The sequence below is a fragment of the Pithys albifrons genome, chromosome Z (assembly GCF_047495875.1).
Source record: "Pithys albifrons albifrons isolate INPA30051 chromosome Z, PitAlb_v1, whole genome shotgun sequence".
NCBI classification, from domain to species: Eukaryota; Metazoa; Chordata; class Aves; order Passeriformes; family Thamnophilidae; genus Pithys; species Pithys albifrons.
The window spans coordinates 22,682,999-22,702,062 of NC_092497.1; the positions used below are offsets into that span (position 1 = coordinate 22,682,999).

Below are 19,064 nucleotides of genomic sequence, written 5' to 3' on the forward strand. Positions count from 1 at the left end.
AAGGCATTTGTATGGAGTATTAATCATCTGTTCATAGAGTGCTAGACTTAAAGTTATGCAATACTGTTTGGATACTGGTTTTGTCTTCTAGTGGTCACAACATCCCAACACTGTAGAACTGTATATCAGAAATATTAATCGGTTTATAACCTCATGAAAATACCTGTCTAGCTTTTTCTTTACAAATTAATTTTTGACTTTTTCTTTGAAAGATATAGTACCTAGTAAAGCATAAGGAAACCTTAAAGAAGCCAGTTATTCATTCTAATTTTTTAAATATATTTCGAGTACTAATGTACCTAAAAATCTGTTTCTCAGGTACTTGTGATACTTTTGTTGTCTCTTGAATTCCATTCAGTTTAGATATACAACTGAATATAGTCTTAACCAAGCACTTTCTGGCTCAGCTTACCAAAAATGTTGACTTGAATTGACATGGTGCAACTACAGGATTAATGACCTTGAGAACTTGCAATTGACATTTTAATTTAATTTTAACCTAATATACTTTATTTTGTATTTGTGATTTCTTGAGCATATATACAGTTTTATCTGCTAAGTGGACATAGGGTCACTTCTAAAGCTTTATTGTTTCCTTTTGTCTGAGGATGTAAAATAGTGTATTTCTTGTGGGATTTCTCAAAGAAAGGAAGGGAGAATCAGAGTATTTGAACTGATTATCAGAAATACTTTCCAGATTTATGAAACAAATAACAAAATTACTGTTTTCAGATATTTAAACTAAGACTACTGAAAAGTGGTATGTGTCTTGTAGAAATGAGGAAGCAGGTAAACTAAGTAACCTGATTTTTACATTTTCTTCCTCTAGTTTTAAAAAAAGTTCAAAGTTTGTACCAAATTATCTCTTTTCAGCTGTTCCAAAAATCAGTTTACATTTGTCTTATCATTCTTGTTAGGGAAATTTCAGCCAGGACTGTTATGACCAGAATATTAATTCCACAAAAAAATTTTAAAGAGAACTGTGAATGTAGGCCACAAAATGGGCTTTAGTTACGTTTTTTGCAGTCTGTGTGTCATGTTACTACTTAGTTTCTCCTATTGACTGTCAACACCTTTCACTTTTTTTTCCAGGTTTTTTTGTCTTGTACCTTTCAAAATAGAGTTCATATTTTAATTTTTACAAGTCTGATAATGCATTTCTGTTTTCTTACTGGTTTTATTAATGTACTGTTTACTGTGTGATTCATAGTTTATCCAAGTCAGTTCATTCATCTCTACTAGCTAGTGAAGAGACACAGACTAATAAGCAATACCAGCAAATTCAAAACACAGATGACCACTGCAAATAAGATTTATGGCACTGAAAGCATGACAGACTGTGTAAAAATCAAAAGAGCAAGAGCAAATATTTCTGAATAATCTGACCACATGGAACATGCTTATCTTATGTGTGTTGCATCAGTATAACTCCAGCTCTGTTATTATGTGAAATGAAACACTTTTTACATGAATAGTATTTAGTCTGAGCATAGATGTGATTCCGCTTTTGTGGAAGTGCAATGCATCTGTATTAGCAGACACACAATGATTTTAAAAAAAATCTGCTAGCAGATGGTGTCCAACAAAGACCACTATTGTTTCACTATGAGATGCTTCAAATGTTCTGGGCATTTAGCCCAGACACAGCCATTTTTCCTATAGTATGTGATCAGGCAATAATAAAAAGAATGAAAATAGAGGTGTCAGTACATATAAAAATATTTTTATAACTTAATATATCTATCAAGTCAGTGGCAATTATTAAACCAAGTTAAATTAACAAGACTGATAAGATCATTCCTTTTACATTTTCATGTCTCTCCAAACAGTTACTTGGCATTCTACCTTCTAGGAAAAATGAGTTTGGAAGGTTAAGCTACCTGCTGGTACTGTTTAAATGCCCACAGATAACATAACTCAAGCTGCCTGGTGCCTGAAAATGAGTGTTAGGGCAATCAACAGGAACAATAAAAATCTGTTCAAACAGAAAATCCACAAATCCCAAGGATTTGAAGCCTCCCTATGGATTTTCCACAAATTTTGCTGTTTTCAGCAGAATCTAAGCTTTTATTTTAAAGGTGAACTGCAAAGCTGAAAAGAAAATTGAGTTAATAAAATATGTGCTGAATCCCCTGTTCTCTTTTTGCAGCTTTCTAACTGGGGCTGTCTGCAACATATGTTTTAAGTTTTTCTTTTTAGAAAAAAAAAGCAACAACAAACTGTGTTTTAATATCATCTAGTACTTGCTGCCTTCAAGAATAGACTTCCATTCATCTCAATAGTCTATTAACTTCTGAAATTCCTTAAATCTATTTTTTTTTCTTCAGCTGAAATGTCTGACATGCCTCAGCTTAGTTTTACCCACATTCATATTTTCTGTGTTTAACTTTTTAGAATATAAACTCTTGAGCATGCAGTATTTTTATGATAAAAATTTGGTACAGGAAGCTTGAACAAGGTGTCACTATCAATTTAAATTTACAATCATAGAAGTATTTTTAAATTGTAATAATTAAATGAACTCTCACAACTGTTGGGAAAATTGAAATGTAAGAGATTTTTATATGAAACATTTCAATTGGCATTCCTAATTTTTCCTTATTTGAGAATATTTAGTGATAATCATTAGGAGTTCAGTGAAAACAAGAATAGGAATTTACTGACTAATCAGCAAATGAAAACCAGATCGCAAAATGCTGATAATGATAAAAGAGAAGTAATTAATATTCCTGTATAAATTTTGAATAAAACCCACTAAATTACTGTATATGTATTATTTTTTTATGTTGTTATACATTGACTTTATGATAGGAGAATTTTTCAATATAAGGAAAAAACAACATTGGAAACGGTGAGACCTATTTTCTGTGTTCCAGTGACCTTTGTTGTTTCAGCACTGAATAGCAGGTGCAGTGTAGAAAATAAAACAGAAGATTCACCCTAGTAAATTTTGGGGTTTTTTTTGTTTTACATTTTTCTATTAAGAATACTTCTTTCTGTAATCTCTTCATCTTTATGATACTCTTTTTCTTCATTGACTGACAATAAATGCTCTTTGCCAGTAATTTTAATAAAAAAATGAAAACTTTTAAAAGGAAAGGGCATCCTTTGATTTCTAAGTGCAGATGTCATCATTATTTTAACAGTCTGCCTGACTTTTCTGAGCACTGAGTTTTATTGGTTTTCTGTAAGACTTTAGTTAATTTTTAGCTGCTTCTGTAATTCTAAATTCAAAGCAGTTTAAAGATAACATACTATTTAATGCTGAGAGCTTTGGGGACAAATAGACTTCTGTCAACTCTGAGACTTTTTCAGAAAACAAAGTTCCCCCTTAATGTTTCTGTACTTAATTAAAACTGCTATTGAAAGCATTGTTATGTTGCCACACGCCTCTCGTATTCCACAGGTAGAGTTGAACTAGTCTAGTTGCTTTCTGATTCTTAACTCAAATGAGCACTCTCTTAAGCAGGTTGTAGAAGTATTTTCTGAGTGTTAGAGCTGAACGTGTTTTCTTCTCTACCAAGAATAGTTTGCATTACTTTATAGAGGGTAAAACACTATATGTTGATAGTATATGAAGTGTATTATATAGTAATTATTTAAGCAACAGTAAAGTAGTTCCATTATTCATAAGAAACTTGATTTTTTTAAATCAAGTGCTCTATTTACACATGGTAAAAATATTACTTTACTTACTTAATAAAGTTTTTATTGGATGAATAAGTGCCCTCTAAAGCCCTCTATTGATCAAATTAATGTCAGTGGTGGCATTGTTACAAGAACTGAAGTGTTCTTGTGACATTAAATATAAAAATATTATCTATGTCAGCTTGAATATAAAATTTAGTCAACTGTTTTATAGTAAATTCAGTTGGTAAGCACAACAACTTAAATGACTGAAGCCTAAAAAGACGAAAATTACAGGACACTTCTCAGTTAAAGCAGTTATACCTGGGATAAAATGTATGCTAATGTGCACCTGTCTTGCAAATGCTCAAATATAAGATTAGCTTTTCTTGTATGCTTATGTCTAGTTATTTAGAAGTATTTCAGCCTTGACATTTTAAGTCTGTGTAGTACAATTAATAGACTTGTCAATTTTTTTTTTAGCATTTTGTTTTCTTTCATTATGAGATACAAGTATATAATACATTCAACTATACTTAGAATAAGCCAGTAGAATTATTTACATATAAAACATAGTATAGAACTGGAAGATTGCACTTATAACAGAAATAATAACTTGTTTGTTTACGCCAATCTGTTATCATTGTGATAAGGCTACTATAATAAAATATATTGTTGAGCATAATTATATAGATTTGATGCAAATAATAGTCATTATTAGTCAATTACACCTTTGCTTTTTAATATCAGAATACGTGTTGTCAGTTACACCAGGGTGTGAGATGATCATCTGAACTAGACTTATTACACCAGATTATTTGGGTCCTGTTTGAGATCTAATGCAAAACTAAAACATCTTTCCTATTTGGTTTCATTTTTGAGATGTGCCTTAGCTCAACTTAGAAATACTAAAGGGGTATTAGAATGTTTTTTTCTGGCTCACATATAGTCCATGTTTAATTGATGTATAGATGTGCTTGTGCTTGTAGAATTCTGAGATAATGGACCTCACTTTTTATTCTTCGTAGACTTCATATATTATAATAATTTCTGTAGAAACTATCACTTTAATTTTAGTAATTATTTTGTAGTAGTCTTACTGTGAAGCTAATTTGTTGCTGATTTTTTTGACTCACATAGTCGAAATTAAAAACCCAGATGTATAGAATATACTGAGCATGAAAATACATGCTTGGTCCCACTGTGGGAAGCTGGGGGAGTTTTCCTGATTGTGCATCAGTGTAATTAATTCTGCAGTCTTTAGGCACTTTGTGTATAACTATGTCAGCTGTGGTATGATGGTCTTGCTTTAACTCTTCAAAGTAGGGAAGAAGTTCACATGAATCCTAAATACCAAGTCAGGCTTTAATTGTATTTCAAAATCAGTCTACTGATTATTAATCTCCTTCATTATTTAACCATTCGTGCATTACATAAAAATTTGGAATGTTTTTCCTTTTTGTTTTACCATTGCATATCTCACTGTTGCTTCCAAATATCAAGCTGTTCCAGTTAAACAAAAAAGAGAATGATCTTTCTTGAAGTTTCAAAAAAACTTGCTCTCACTCCATTCAGAAACAGAAAATGACAGATCATTTTCTGTGAGGAATATTTTTACATCAGAGCTGTTTCATCTAAAAATTAGTTTAAAAAACCAAATACATTTATGTTCCCATAGAGATGCATTTCTCCAGTATGGAAAATATCACTCCACGCTTATGTGCTACTAAGGCAAAGTAATCAATGTCAGGGGTTTAGAAGTCATAACTGATTTAAAAATAAACTATGCTTGATTAGATCAAAGATCCATTTAGCCAAATGTCCTGTCTCTGACAGTGGCCAGAAACAGGGTGGTTCTAAGATACTTCTGGGGAACTTTTGCTGTTTCCCACAGTCTGAAGTACAAGGCTTATTTAGTCAAAAAGTTCTTTTGGGCTGTTCTGTTTAATGCTTGTGTTGTGTTCTGATTCTGTGACTAGATCTAGCTCCTTTGAACCTGTTGATCTGTATCGTATCTTGTGACAATAAATTCCTCAATGTAGTTGTAAACTAAACAATTCTTTTTATTTATTTTAAATCTGTTGTCATGTGGTTTCATTTTGCTCCCACAAGTCCTTGTCATATGAAAAATAGCAAATAACACCTGTAGCTTGCATTCTATTGTAGATATTTCTGTCTTGTTTGTTTGCATATCATTTTCAGGCTCGTTCAGATCTCCATTTACATTCTGATTCACCTTCCATATGAAATGTCCATATCCAGTACCTCTAAATCACATCCTCTCTCTAATGTCTGGATTCAGATTCATGTACAAACTTCAGAAGTGGTGAGACATGAGGGATCTCTTCCTTCATTGGACAACCAGAAGGACTTGATGGCCCATTCTCACCAAAATCCCATATAAAAGTGATCTGTCCTTTCTGCCAGCTTATTTCGAGAGAGGGCATGGTAAAATTAAGGCAAGGGATTCTTAAAAGATCTTCTTAACGCCCTTTCTGTTCTCATAGAGAAGAGGGTGTAGACAGCAAACAATGCTTGACTGGTGAGTGAGACACTTGGTTTTGAGAGAGAGAGAGGAAGAATGACCAACATATTCCTTGACTTATTGTGTCAGCATTCTACCATGCACACTCTGAAGATTAATTCCCTGAAGTGCTGTGTTCACTGCATGTGTCTATGTGTTTCATGCCTTAAACAGGAAAGGGGAAACAAAGAGCAGGATGCTACTACTAGAACATTGCATCTGGCCCTTTCCTAGCACTCTTCATCTTCAGTAGTTGCTCAGAAGTATGATGTAAGCCAGAGAAACTGTCCTGATAGTGGAAATCCTGGCTTTTGACTTCCCCAGAGTGTCCTGCATCTCCACCCTGTCACATCATGTACATGTGGTCCCTTCATGTGACAGAAGAGGGCTTGGGGGGAGCAGTGCTCCAGCTAGGTTTTCTCGCTGCCAGAAAAATTCTTTCCAGTCTGCTCTCTCTTGTCTGGATCAGAGGAGCCCCTGGAAGAGGGGCAGCCAGGAAGGATCCTCAGGCTGGATGAATCACCCTGTTGGATCATTTGGAAAGAGAAGACGTTTGTTAGTTTTGAGTGAGACTCAATGATTGCTTCTAGACTTGAAATGTCCTGCAAAACAGTCTTTAAACTGACATTGAGTTGATGACATTTTTATGTATAAAAAAGCAATTTTATGTAAAGTTGAGGTTTGAGAAAAATTATTTTCCGAGATCTGCTCATTTCAGGTCTTAGTTAAAAAAAGAAAACCTATAATTGCTTGTGGAGAAATACAGTAGGTAGATTCTGTAGAATGTTTAACTGATTTTTCAGACATTTTGGCATTGATCCCACATGTACCTCAGAACATACTTCAAGTCTTTTTTTACATATTGGAACTACCAACTGCTGTGTACCCAGAGCTGTCAGTTGTAGTTTGCAGTAGCAAATAATTTCAATATGATTTATTTGTTTCAAATATCTATTGTATCAGTGCAGAGCAGACAGCGTTTGGAATAATATTTCCATTTTATAACAGGGAAGAATGCTAAAATCTAGAAATGTGTAGGCTGGCTAACTCTGAAAGATTTTTTGTAAGATTGTTCTTTTTTAGTATGGCTCTTCAATATGATTATAGATAAAATGAAGTTGGCTATTTATTTTCTTTAAGATTGGTGTTATGGTAGAATTTACTATTTTGCACTGGCAGGTGATATGGCAGGTCAGAAAACAATTCTGTGTCTGTGGTGACTATGTTTTCAGTGTCTGATAGGTTTTTATGGAAGCCATTTGGTGATCTCATCAACAAGTCTATTGTTTCATTACTATCAGATTCAGTGTGTTTGTGATTATATCAGCAGAATGGAGAACATGAAGGGAGTGCTGTTCACTTTGCAATCATTTCCATCTGTTATAAATTTTTATCAGATGTTGGGAAACAGCAGTCAAAACTCAGAGCAAGTGCTTTATCCAATTTCCAAGAAATGGTGATATGTAACTGGCATATACTATGCTGGTACTTTAATCTGTCCATTTAGTTATTGAAAATATCCTATGGTATACTGGTATTAATAGACCATTCCTCACAGTATTTTCCTTTGAAGACTCCGATGCTGATATAAGTATTTTGGTACTTGATAATTTTGAGCACTGATGACACTTTTCATAAAATGGAGAGTCAGAGTGAAACTTGTACTGGAAAATCTCCTATAGGCATGTGCTCCTGTCTGAGGTATCTTTGCCTCCATTGATGATCCAGTCTGGAATTGGAATTGGCTGGACAGTGGCCAGTACCAGTTACCTCAAAGAAGTGAGAGAGCAATCCATCAGCAGTACGTTTAAGCTGATTTATGACTGGGTGGTCCCAAGGCATGAAGTATTCTGTTTTTTCTGAAATTCATTTATAGTGTGAACTCTTCTATATAGGTGTCCCTGGTTTTCATGTAAGTGCCTTCTTTTAATAATGTGAAGGTTTTTGCTCCAAATAAATGGTCTGCAAAAAATTATGTAGTCTCATCTGAAAAGTGAAAAATATTTTTTTTCTTCTAGATTACTGAGATCTTACTGTCTCCTTGACTTAGATATTAAAAGTCTGCAGTATTTGTGGTTTTATTACCTTTTTTTTTTGTGTTTCCTCTGTCTCATTTTCTTCTAAAGTTAATAATTCCATTTTTCTCCATATTCTTGTCAGAAGTGATTTTTCATGATGGAAATAATCTTTGTCATCCTTTCTGAGGTTTCCATAGTTACTTTGTTGGCCATTTTGACAAGGAATATCCAGTTTCATTTACAGTATTCTAAATTGAGTAATATTGGCTGTCTCTTATAAAGCCACTATAATACATATTGGTTTATTCCCCTTAATAAATGTGCATTTTGTGTTACTGTTTTCTGCAACTATGTATTATGAGAGGTCTTCATAGCTGTATAAAGTGTACCAGGATTTTATTCTGCAGAGTCTCCTTCAATTTTATAAGATAATTTAATTGGTTTCTGAGAACCTGGCAATGGGGTTTTTGTTCCATTTTTCATTCCTGAGTTAAACCCATGAGAAATCAAAATGTTTTTTCTAGGCTTGGCTGAGTTCCTGATTTTGGATCCTAAAGATCCTGATTTTGGATCTCCCAGAAATGTATCTCACTCTGGTTTTAAAATTATTTAACTAGAAGTATTAACTTTGCGATATTGAAAGGTAATTGCTTATTCTTGTCTTAGTTTGGCTAATCTTTTTCACTTTGTTTTCTTCCACTTCTCACTGTTTTCTCTCTCTTTTTAAAAATGCTCATCATAAACTCTTTTTGAATATCTAAAGCTGTTCATCTTGTTTTTTATTACTTTATTCATGCACACCTTCACCAATACACAGGAATGAAACTTGCAGATTAGTGAGGAAACATAGAGGTTTGCTGTTCAAGATGGGGTTTATTTTATTGGTTACTTAAAACAGCTCACCAGTAGCTGTCCTGACATTTACTGTGCAGTCCTTGGTAAGCCCTTTTGTTCTTAAGGTACAGTGTTTGTTACTCCCTGTTCACCCTAGAGAGCATTGTTTTTAAGGTGAGTTAGTGGAACAGCCAATCCTGAGTTCATTCCCAAGGAGGTACTCTGGAGCTTTATCACACTTTAAGTGGTTCTTATCTCCTCTTCTGACACCTCTGTCTCTGGTCTTGTCTCATTTTAATGTCCAAAGCAGATCAGGTTCTTACACAGTTAACTCCCTACAATCTTTTTTTGAGAAAGCTGACAAAAATCAATAATTTATCTTACCAGCAGTGATTTTGTTTTCCTTTATTATTCCCTTTAATCCCATGTGACCTAGTGACCTCTGCCTTCTACTGTTTTTTTGTTTTCACTAATTCAATCATTTTAGCATTAAACCTTCAGCTGTTTCCTTTTTAAAACTCATCATTACTCTTTTTTGCATCTTCTAACCTGTGACCTACAGTTTATTGCAACAGCCCTAGCTTTAGGTGTACAGATACAGTATTATTTGGTTGAATAGCCTTTTAAAGCTTGTTAGTCACACTATTTAATTCTTTTTCTTTCCCATCCCTTTGTTTTTGTGAGCTTTGCATTGCAACCAGTACTTTTGTTTTGCTTTCCTTTGTACCCATGCTACTTCTAAAGCATCTAGTACTATTATCTAAGACATTAGAGCTAATTTCACTTTTGTGGTGGAACCACTGTTCTAAACTTTCATGTTAAGTTATGGATTTGGTTTGCTTCCCCCCTCAGGTGATAGAACTATATAAGGCAATGTAAATAATAAAACCAGTTATTAGTGGCTAATAGAAAAATATATTGAATTGGTTTACTAAAAGAGATTCTAATAAACTAACCTGTCTTTAGGTATTTTCTGAGCAAAATTATCTTTTTTTCTGGACTAAATGTTCATGATAAAATTTGCTCTGGATTAATCTGGATGAAATGGTTAAAATTAAGGAGAGGGAACTCTAGAACAAGAAAAGTATAATAGGTAAGAAGTTGATTAAAAGATAATATAAAGTATGTTGGAAGCTACTGTTTTGCATATAGGATAGTTCTAATTTCAGGTTTTCAGTAATACTTTAAATAATAATTAAGTAAAAGCCCACCACAGTAAAAGAAGCTTGTAAATAGTATGAAGTTGGAAAGTAATGTTAATGTGATAGGAATATCCTTATGGAAAACTGGATCATCTCAAAAGCTGTAATAATAGAAGTAAGGTGAAATTCAAGAGTCATAGGATCATACAGCAAGAACAAAACCAGGAATTCATTGTACACGCTGTCATTCAGAAGTGACTGACAGAGGAGGAGGAGGAAAACCTCTTAATTACAACAGCTGTGAGTGAACAATGTGGTGTGTTATTACAAAAACAAAAAAGGCAAACATGTTTCTATGAAGCAGTGAGCTAGACATTTTCAATCCTGGTAGATATAGCATGGATCTGGATGAGAGATGCTGTCAGTTGCCTCCACTTTTTCTGTTTGTTGTTTTCTACAGTTGTTGACTATCTTGCATTAAGCGAAGTTAGAGTTTTTTCTTAAACTTGGAAAATTTAGGGTCTCCAGTCTGTTCCAGAATCTGCTGTGAATATAGAAGTTTCAGATAGTGTATAAAATCAGCCTTAATATATGATATGTGATATATGAGATATGTTTCTATACATGCCCTAATGCATTCATCTGCATTTTCTGCCAGTGTAACTGGTGGCTGAACAATGTAAGCAAAGAAAGTTTGTAGTGAAAGTTCATACCTTTTATTAAGCAAACTGTGGAAGAAAAATAAACTAGCTCAAGAACTCCTATGCCATGAAACCTGCAGGGTTTTTTTTTTCACTCTACGTCTGTCTTAGTTGCCATAATAAAATGTATTTCTTCTCCTTTAGTATCTTTCTTCCTGCAGAGGTTATACTTCATGCCTAGCCTATGGGCCCTGCTGTTTTGCTGACTTTCTTTCAGCATAGTAAAATGGCAATATTCTTCCTCAGTCTCAGCCTGTGAGAATTCATTGCACAGTACTGAGACTGCTGACTACCATGTAGCTCATAGTCCAGTATGCATGATTACATTAAAATAAAGTGCCAGTTCTCTAAATGCTTTTGTTATCTGATGCACCTATTTACACGCAGGTTTATAGAAATTAAAAGACAGTAGTGATTGTCCAGGTAGCCTTTAATAAACTGCCATTCTTACTAGATTTCATCATTGAGATCTTTCCGTAGTCCTGGGTAAAATATATGTGAATACTGGCAGTTCATCTGTATGCATTCAGTGCAGGAGTTTTTAATTTTTTAGATTTTTAACAAAGATTTACCGTGCTAATTTCAAACTGTAATATAACAGGTACTGTTAAAGGCAACAAGAGCATTAACTGCTAGCCTTAGTGTCAGCACAGGTGTCCATACAGGACCCAGCACCAATATTAAAGTATTTCATCTACAAGTTTACAATGTCAGGACGTGCTCAGTATGTCTACCACCATTTTTATATAATCATCTTATTTGAGATACAACTGCAATACACCATTTGCAGAAGACAGATATATGTCTGATTCCTACAGCTAAACCAGGCTGGCATAAAGACACTGCATATTCCAAACTCATAATTTTCATTCTCACATTTACAGTTGTAAAATTGTTGCAGTACCAGAAATGAACAGTAACGCAATCCAGACAAAAGTAAGATTGTTGAACCCTGGAAAAGTCTTAGATCTATGTGCCAAATATGGGAATGTGCTCTCCATTCCAAGAATCGTGTGTTCATAGGTATCCCAAGGGGCAGAAGGAGAAATATCAGGAAAGGCTTAAAAATTGATACTGTAGAGCATTTATTTCAATTCTTCCAGACATTCTATGAATCAGTTAGTTGTGCAAAGACAACATTTTATATTGTTTCATTTTGTCATTGGAGTTGAAAATGGTATTTGTATTTTGACCTAGAATTGGAATTCTCAAAAAGAACATTATGCATTTTTCAAGAGTATCTAGCAGAAACCAAAAGCTATCATCTGAAAAGAAGTTCTGTCTCGTTGTTCCTGATTATTAAGGTGCCTGCTTGTCAGTTCTAGAATGACTTTTCAGTATAAATCGTGCATGCTAATGATATAATGGCACTGAAACTTACCATTTCTGAACATAATAAAGGAACATGAAATGTACTTTTAATGGAATTAGCACATCTGGGAAAGGAAATGTGACTGCCTGTAACAGGAGGGAGTTGAATCCAGGACTTCTTTCTAGGCTATTAGGTTACATTATGAAGGGATAATATTGTGCTACTTGATTTGTATTTGATTTATCTAAACTGAATTGAAATCATCTATTCTGCTGTGAAATTAACATGAGCAGTGTTAAAGAACATCAGTATTTGTTTTATTTCAATAAGATGTTAAAGGATGCTACTCCTCTAAAAATTAAAGTTATGTGACAATCTTGACATATTTTTCATTTTTATAACATTTTAAAAGTATTTTTTAATAGGAGTATTTGGAGTTATTTTTCTAGTTCTGATATACTTACTTGGAGGAACACTTACTAAATAATACTACCGTTTAAGGATAACCAGTTAATAATTTTCTGTTGGTGATACTGAATGAGAAGACAGCAAAAGCAAATGAAAGGAAATTGCCTTTAAAAATATAAGCAATGTAACTATAATACCATAAAAAGAGTAAGGGAACTAAGATGCTATGCCATCAAAAATAGTAATTTAATAATTTAATTATTATTTCAGAAAACAGCATTTACCTAAATTAAGTCTTGCTTCAACTATGACCTACATTTTAGAAAAATTTCAGATCCAGTGATGCCAATGCAGTATGATCTTTTAGTTGCTTGGTTCCTTTGTTAAAAATTTGCATTACTCTGAGTAAATCCTCTGACTGTGAGGCTAGCTGTATTGTTTTGCCACCACATGAATACTTAAATTTTGAAAGAACGTGGCCTTGTTTAATATGGTTTGCACCAGCAGAACCTCAAGCAGTTTGGGCCTGTCTAGAGTTTTAGGTGGAGCTGAGAGGGGGAGTAGTGAATACTCTGAATCGTAGTGAAGTTTAGACTGGAGTTGGGGTGAATTTGGAAGTGCATAGCAAACAAAGTTTTCTGGCATTCTGTGATTGAAATATAAGCATCGAATTAATTTTAGCATCTACTGAGCTTTGTCATCACTGGATGTGGAATATCAAAATTACACTTCTGAATATGTGCAACTATTTTTCCCTAAATCACAGATGAATAAAGTATTATGCCTCTCTAGGTCTTATTGTGTCTGTATATAACATATATTTTATTTGTTACAGATTTGGTATGCTTAAATAAATGCAGCCATTTATGATTTCTATACATCTATACAGGAGTGTACAAGTACAAAGAGACTTACAGATGTATATAGAGAAGGAGTAGTTTTGAGCTTGTGCATAGCAAGTATGATCATATGATCACTTGCACCAAAGTCACAATTACTCTTTATTTCTGTAATCAATTCTCTTTTGCCAAAGTGAAATTGAATATAGGACTTCTCCTTTTTGAATTAGATTACTTTGTAAGTTTAGAAGACTCTTAATTACTTTCAGAAAGACATCTTCAGTACATGGCACTTAGAAACAATTGTATTCATTTAACTTAAAATATTTGGCTAAATTTACAGTTGATTTTATTCTTTATTAACTAAGTATCAATTCCTGATTTTAAACACAAAATAAAATACATGTATTAGAAACCTGACAAATGCAGAAAACCCTACTATTAAGATAAAATATATTGAAATATAAAGCTTTAGTTCCCGTACAGATAAAACCTGACAGATGGAAAAGCTCCTTTAGTAAACAAGCACTGTAAGTGGGTTTTGCTGATACTTTAACCAAGTCAGAAATCTACTGACTTCATATCCGTCAAAGGGCTAAGGTACCAAACTGCACACCATGGCAACACTGTAATGAGTTTTTGCATCTACACTTCCTCACAGGTCATCTGAGGGCACAGTGTAGCGATTGTGTGAGTGCTTACTTGTGACAAAACCCTTAGGGACAAACTAAGACAGGAGTTTTGTTATTATTAACCTTTAGTCTTGTGTGCAAGCTATTACTTCCTATCGCATTTCATAAAGACGGAATCTTCATCTGCCAAAATCGGCTTTCAGTAGGAGCATTAAGGTCAAAGCAGTCTTCCTCAAATTGAGTGGTCTTTCTCCAGCAGTATGGCCATCTCTAGGTTCTTAGGGTATTTGAGCTTTATATGACTTGTGGGATTAATGTCTGAAACAGTCTTACACTCAGAATTAAGAAATATTTGAAGTTTATATATTGAAATAGTTAATTAAAATAATCTTTTAACTCTGAGATCGTAGAAAGTAGAGGAAGATTTTTCAGACCAATACGTCTGTGTTTTCTGAGGCCTGCTTTGCCGTGAAGTACATAAAACAACAAATAAATCATGAAGATAATTCTGCTGTGTTTGAGTTAAAAAAAGGTACTTTTTAGCCATTAGGTCCAAGCTGAATTGTTTGTTTATTCACCTTATTGTTGACTTACAGATTATTAGTAAAATAGTGTTCATGATTGAATCATAAAATTGCAAGATGGGTGCGGTTGGAAGGGACCTTTAAACATCATTGTCTACCCCCTGCAATGAGCAGAACATCTCCCACTAGATCAGGTTCCTCAGAGCCTCGTCCAACCTGACCTTAAAAGAACCCCAGGGATGTGGCATCTAGCGCCTTTCTGGGCAACTTATTCCAGTGTCTCACTACCTTTATCTTAAAATAATGTCATTCCTTGTATCTCATATGAAGCTTCCCTCTTTTTGTTCAAAACCACTACCCCTTGTCCTATCACAACAGACCCTGCTAAAAAGATTGTCACTATCTTTCTTATAAGCCACCATTAAGAACTGAAAAGCTGCAATAAAGTCTCCCTTGAATGTTCTCCTTCCCAGGCTGAAAATCCCCAACTCTTACCTTCTCTTTATAGGAGGAGAGGTTCTCCATCCCTCTGATCATCCTTGTGGCCTTCCTCTGGACTTGCACCAGCAGATGCACATCTTTCCTGTGCTGAGGACTCCTCTGTTGGACACAGTCCTCTAGGTGGGGTCTCACCAGAGCAGAGTAGAGGGGCAGAACCCCCTCCCTTGACCTGCTGGTCACGCTGCTTTTGATGCAGCCCAGGACATGGGTGGCTTTCTGGGCTGTAAGCACAAATTGCTGGGTCATGTCCAGCTTTTCATGCACCAGGACCCTCAAGTCCTTCTTGGCAGGGCTGTTCTCAATCCCTCCATCCCCCTAACCTCTGTAATACTGGGGATTGCCCTGCCCCAAGTGCAGCACCTTGCACTTTACCCTGTCGACCTCCTGAGGCTCACATGGACCCAGTTCTCGAGCTTGTTCAAGTCCTTCTGGATGGAATCTGGTCTTTCATGTGTATGAACTGTACCAGTCATCTTGATTTCATTGGAAACTTGCTGAGGGTGCACTCAATCTGACTGTCATTGATGAAGATATTAAACAGTACTTTTCCCAGGACAGACCCCTGAGGGACACCACTTGCCACTGATCTCCACCTGAACAGTGAGCCATTCGTTGAACACCACTCTCTGGATGCAGCATTTAATTTGACTTGTATAACTAAATTGGAAAATTAAAGACAAAATGAAGCAGACAGAATGAAAGATAGTAATTTTTCAGGGGTACCCAAACTGGATATGTAGTAAAGTCACATTGTGAAGGAAATATTCTAATTTAAAAGAAATACAAAATCAGTGGAAAAGAGTATGTCAAATTAAAATACAGATACCAACAGGAAATGCCACAAGTCAATGAAATGTTGATGACATTACCATGATGCTTAATTTAAGCAAGGAAGCATTTCTTTAACAATTAAATGAAAAAGGAGGAAGTGGGGGGAAACCCAAGGTAAATTATATATTTAATAGCCACCTATATTAAGATGTGAAAGCATTACATAGTTAAAGACAAATTATTCAATAAGTATTAATGCTTTGTGTGTGGCAGTTTGGAATAAAAAGTTATTAAAAAGGGGGGAAATGGCCAGCATCTTTTAAGATTAAACATTTTCAGATAGCAGGCCTAGCTAACTTAAATCTAAGAAGTTCTGTGGAAATATAATGCTTTCTGCTCTAGCAGTGTTCATTTTTAGTAGCAATTGGAAAACTATGATAATTCAAAGAACAAAACTACTATTTCAGAGTCTAATCATAATGAAAGATGTGACATAGAGAAATCAATGCTTCTCTCCTAACCAAGTACAACAAAATGATTTGATGCTTTGTTTCGTATACTTGCCAGAAACAAAATTATTGAAGTTGAAATTAATACCTGATAGTGTGATTTCGTAGGTAGTAGATAACTATGTTGTCTTTTAGGGAAACTGGTAGGGGGTTATAGAATACAAATTTAAAATTGGTGCCGTACTTATAAAAATAACTGAGCTGTTACAGTGTTTATAGTACAGAGAGATTTGTATCAAACATTTATTTAAAGGCTACTGACATTCTTATTTTTAAAGTCTTTATAAGAAAATAATAGGGTACATGAGAGCAGACTATTACAAATTATTTGAATTTAATACTTAAGTTGACACAATTCACTAAATAAACCCTTTTAATATAATTAAATGCTAGGTTTTACAGGTGGAAATCAGAAATGCAGGCTACAGCTGCAGGACAGTACAACTGCTGAATGAGATTTTGGAAAGAAGTGACTAAATGGTGGGTTTAGACTCATAGTGGAAAATGATGAGTGCCCAGTGCAGTGATGACCTGATGGTCCTTTTTGAGTTAGTAACAAAGTATACTACCAGCAGAGCCCTGTAGGAGTGCTGGAACCCATCAGTGTGTCTGATTCTGAAGGCCATGTTCAAAAGGGTTGACGAGGTACTGCAGGGAGTTCTGAAGTAGACAGAAGTGGTTAAAGCCAGGAGAACATTCTTTCCTTTGATGCCTTCACCATAGATGGTGTCTTTAGGATATAACTAGATTTCAGCCTGAAGTTACCCAAGTTCTCATAGGTCCTAGATTCTGGAGTTCCTGACAATCCTGTCAAACTGTTCATAGTCTTATCAAACCAAGCCACAGCACAAACAGAAAGTCAAATGAAATCTAGACTTGATTTTGCTATAAATTTTCTTCATAAAAGTAGTTTTATTGTTCTGAGTAGAATCTGAAAATTCTGGAGTTATGAACCATTTGGCTTTTTTAGTCCTCTGCAGAAGGTTACACCTGCTCTGGAAGTACCACTCTGTGTTGAGGGAGGGAGGGCAGCTTCCAAGTGGCAGTAAGTGGCAAGAAAAGGAAGAATTGGGAAGCAAGAGGAAGCAGAGAGCCTGAAGCAAAGTACTGGAACCAAGAGAGCAGTGAAACAAGGAAGGAGCAAAGACAGCTAAGCCTTTGCAGCAGCAGAAACTTTCTAGGGACAGCAGGCAATTGCATAATCAATTAAAACCAATAGCCAAATGAAACCTGAATTCAAATTTACAGCATGCAAAGATCTGTGCCTCAGAGATGAAAGGGGCAGGTACAGACTGTAGTCCCTTACTCGAGTTCTGCTCTGCCTTATCAGATTAACGTTTTCCTGTTGATAAAGTCAGGCGCCATTTCTGGTTCTGTTCCACTAAATGCAGTTTGTGAATGTAGTCTGGCTTTCCTATCAGCCAGTTTTTGTGGCTTCCTCTTTAGCATGAAGCGTTTTTGGATTGCCTTTCTCATCAACCTAATCTGGCAAAGTGAGCCTAGGAATAAAATCTTTAAGAAGTATAGTGTCTCTATAAATAGCCAAGTATCTAAGTCCTTTATTGACCTAGTACTGATTATAGAGGGGGCTTGAAAAAAAAATCTTGGAATTAGGCTTTCTAGGAATTAAGACCTTCTGTCTTATGATGAATGGTGAATCAACCAGAGCATAATTTAAAATTTAAAAATAAAAATTAAAAAATGAAAAGTATGTGTAATATTTATTTGGCAATGCCTCTGTTTCAAATTGTCTTCATATAGTTCTCATGGTTAAATATTAAAATGTTAAAGTAAAATTCAGATGGGGATCCTTGTTTTATTATTCATTTCCATGAGATATTTCTTATGAGGTCTTAAAATGTCTGTTAATGTTTTTTTGTTGTCACTTCTAATGAAAATATGAACTTTCTTAAGTCCTAATTGATTTTTAAGCCATGTTCTTAGCATCAGTGAGTCAGTACCTTCCATTTGTTTATATCAAAGATTTACTCCCCATTAACTTCGATTGTATTTCTTCTGAGTGGCTGTACATTCTCAGAAGATTATATTCTTGTAAATATTTCTCTTTGCAGTGAGGAGCTACGAAAAGAAGTCCGACAGCTGAAACGTGAACTGCTGGAAGCAAAGCAGAAAAAAGAAGAAAGAGCTTTAAAACCCAAAGAGAAAGAAGGTGAGGGGTTTTTGTAAGAAGGTTCTTTTCATAAGAATGGTAGTAATGTAATGATGGTAGTATTTCTTCTTCCAAATGTCCTTTAGTTACATCTGTGCTGTGACCCTCTGACTTGGAATGTCTTCTTGACGTTCTGACTTGGAAAGGTACTTAAATGCAGATGGTTAACTTTGAACTCAAAGCTATTGACTTCAAAGTTTTATGTTTTATGACAGCAGTGTCAAACTCAAATACAGCAAGTCATTGCCATATTTATTTTCCCTAAAGCTTAACAAAATAAGATCTTCAACTACCCACTTCGTTGTCAGCCAGATTTTATATTCTGTTTCTTTTTAAATGTGCACAAATTGCTAAGTTTGTAATTGTATGTAAGGTGTGCATTTTTGTCCAGGTGGGTATAACACCCTTGATTAGCTGAACTGAAGAAACAGAAAAGACTGGTTTTTAAACACTTGAGTTGCAAGTTGTCTATGTAATCTGTCACCAAATGTTAGAAATTGGTGACTCTGAAAGTGTTATAGGAATGAATATCACTGAATGAATATAAGCTCT

General features: G+C 34.7%; 1 protein-coding gene across 1 annotated transcript in view; it reads left to right on the forward strand.

The window, feature by feature from the left end:
* Nucleotides 1-19,064, forward strand: part of CWC27 (CWC27 spliceosome associated cyclophilin) — a 101,624-nt gene that overhangs the window by 53,787 nt on the left and 28,773 nt on the right. The window contains exon 11 of the mRNA XM_071581058.1: nucleotides 18,415-18,512. Within this exon, the coding sequence (XP_071437159.1) occupies nucleotides 18,415-18,512 (98 nt within the window). The remainder of the gene's footprint in view (nucleotides 1-18,414; nucleotides 18,513-19,064) is intronic.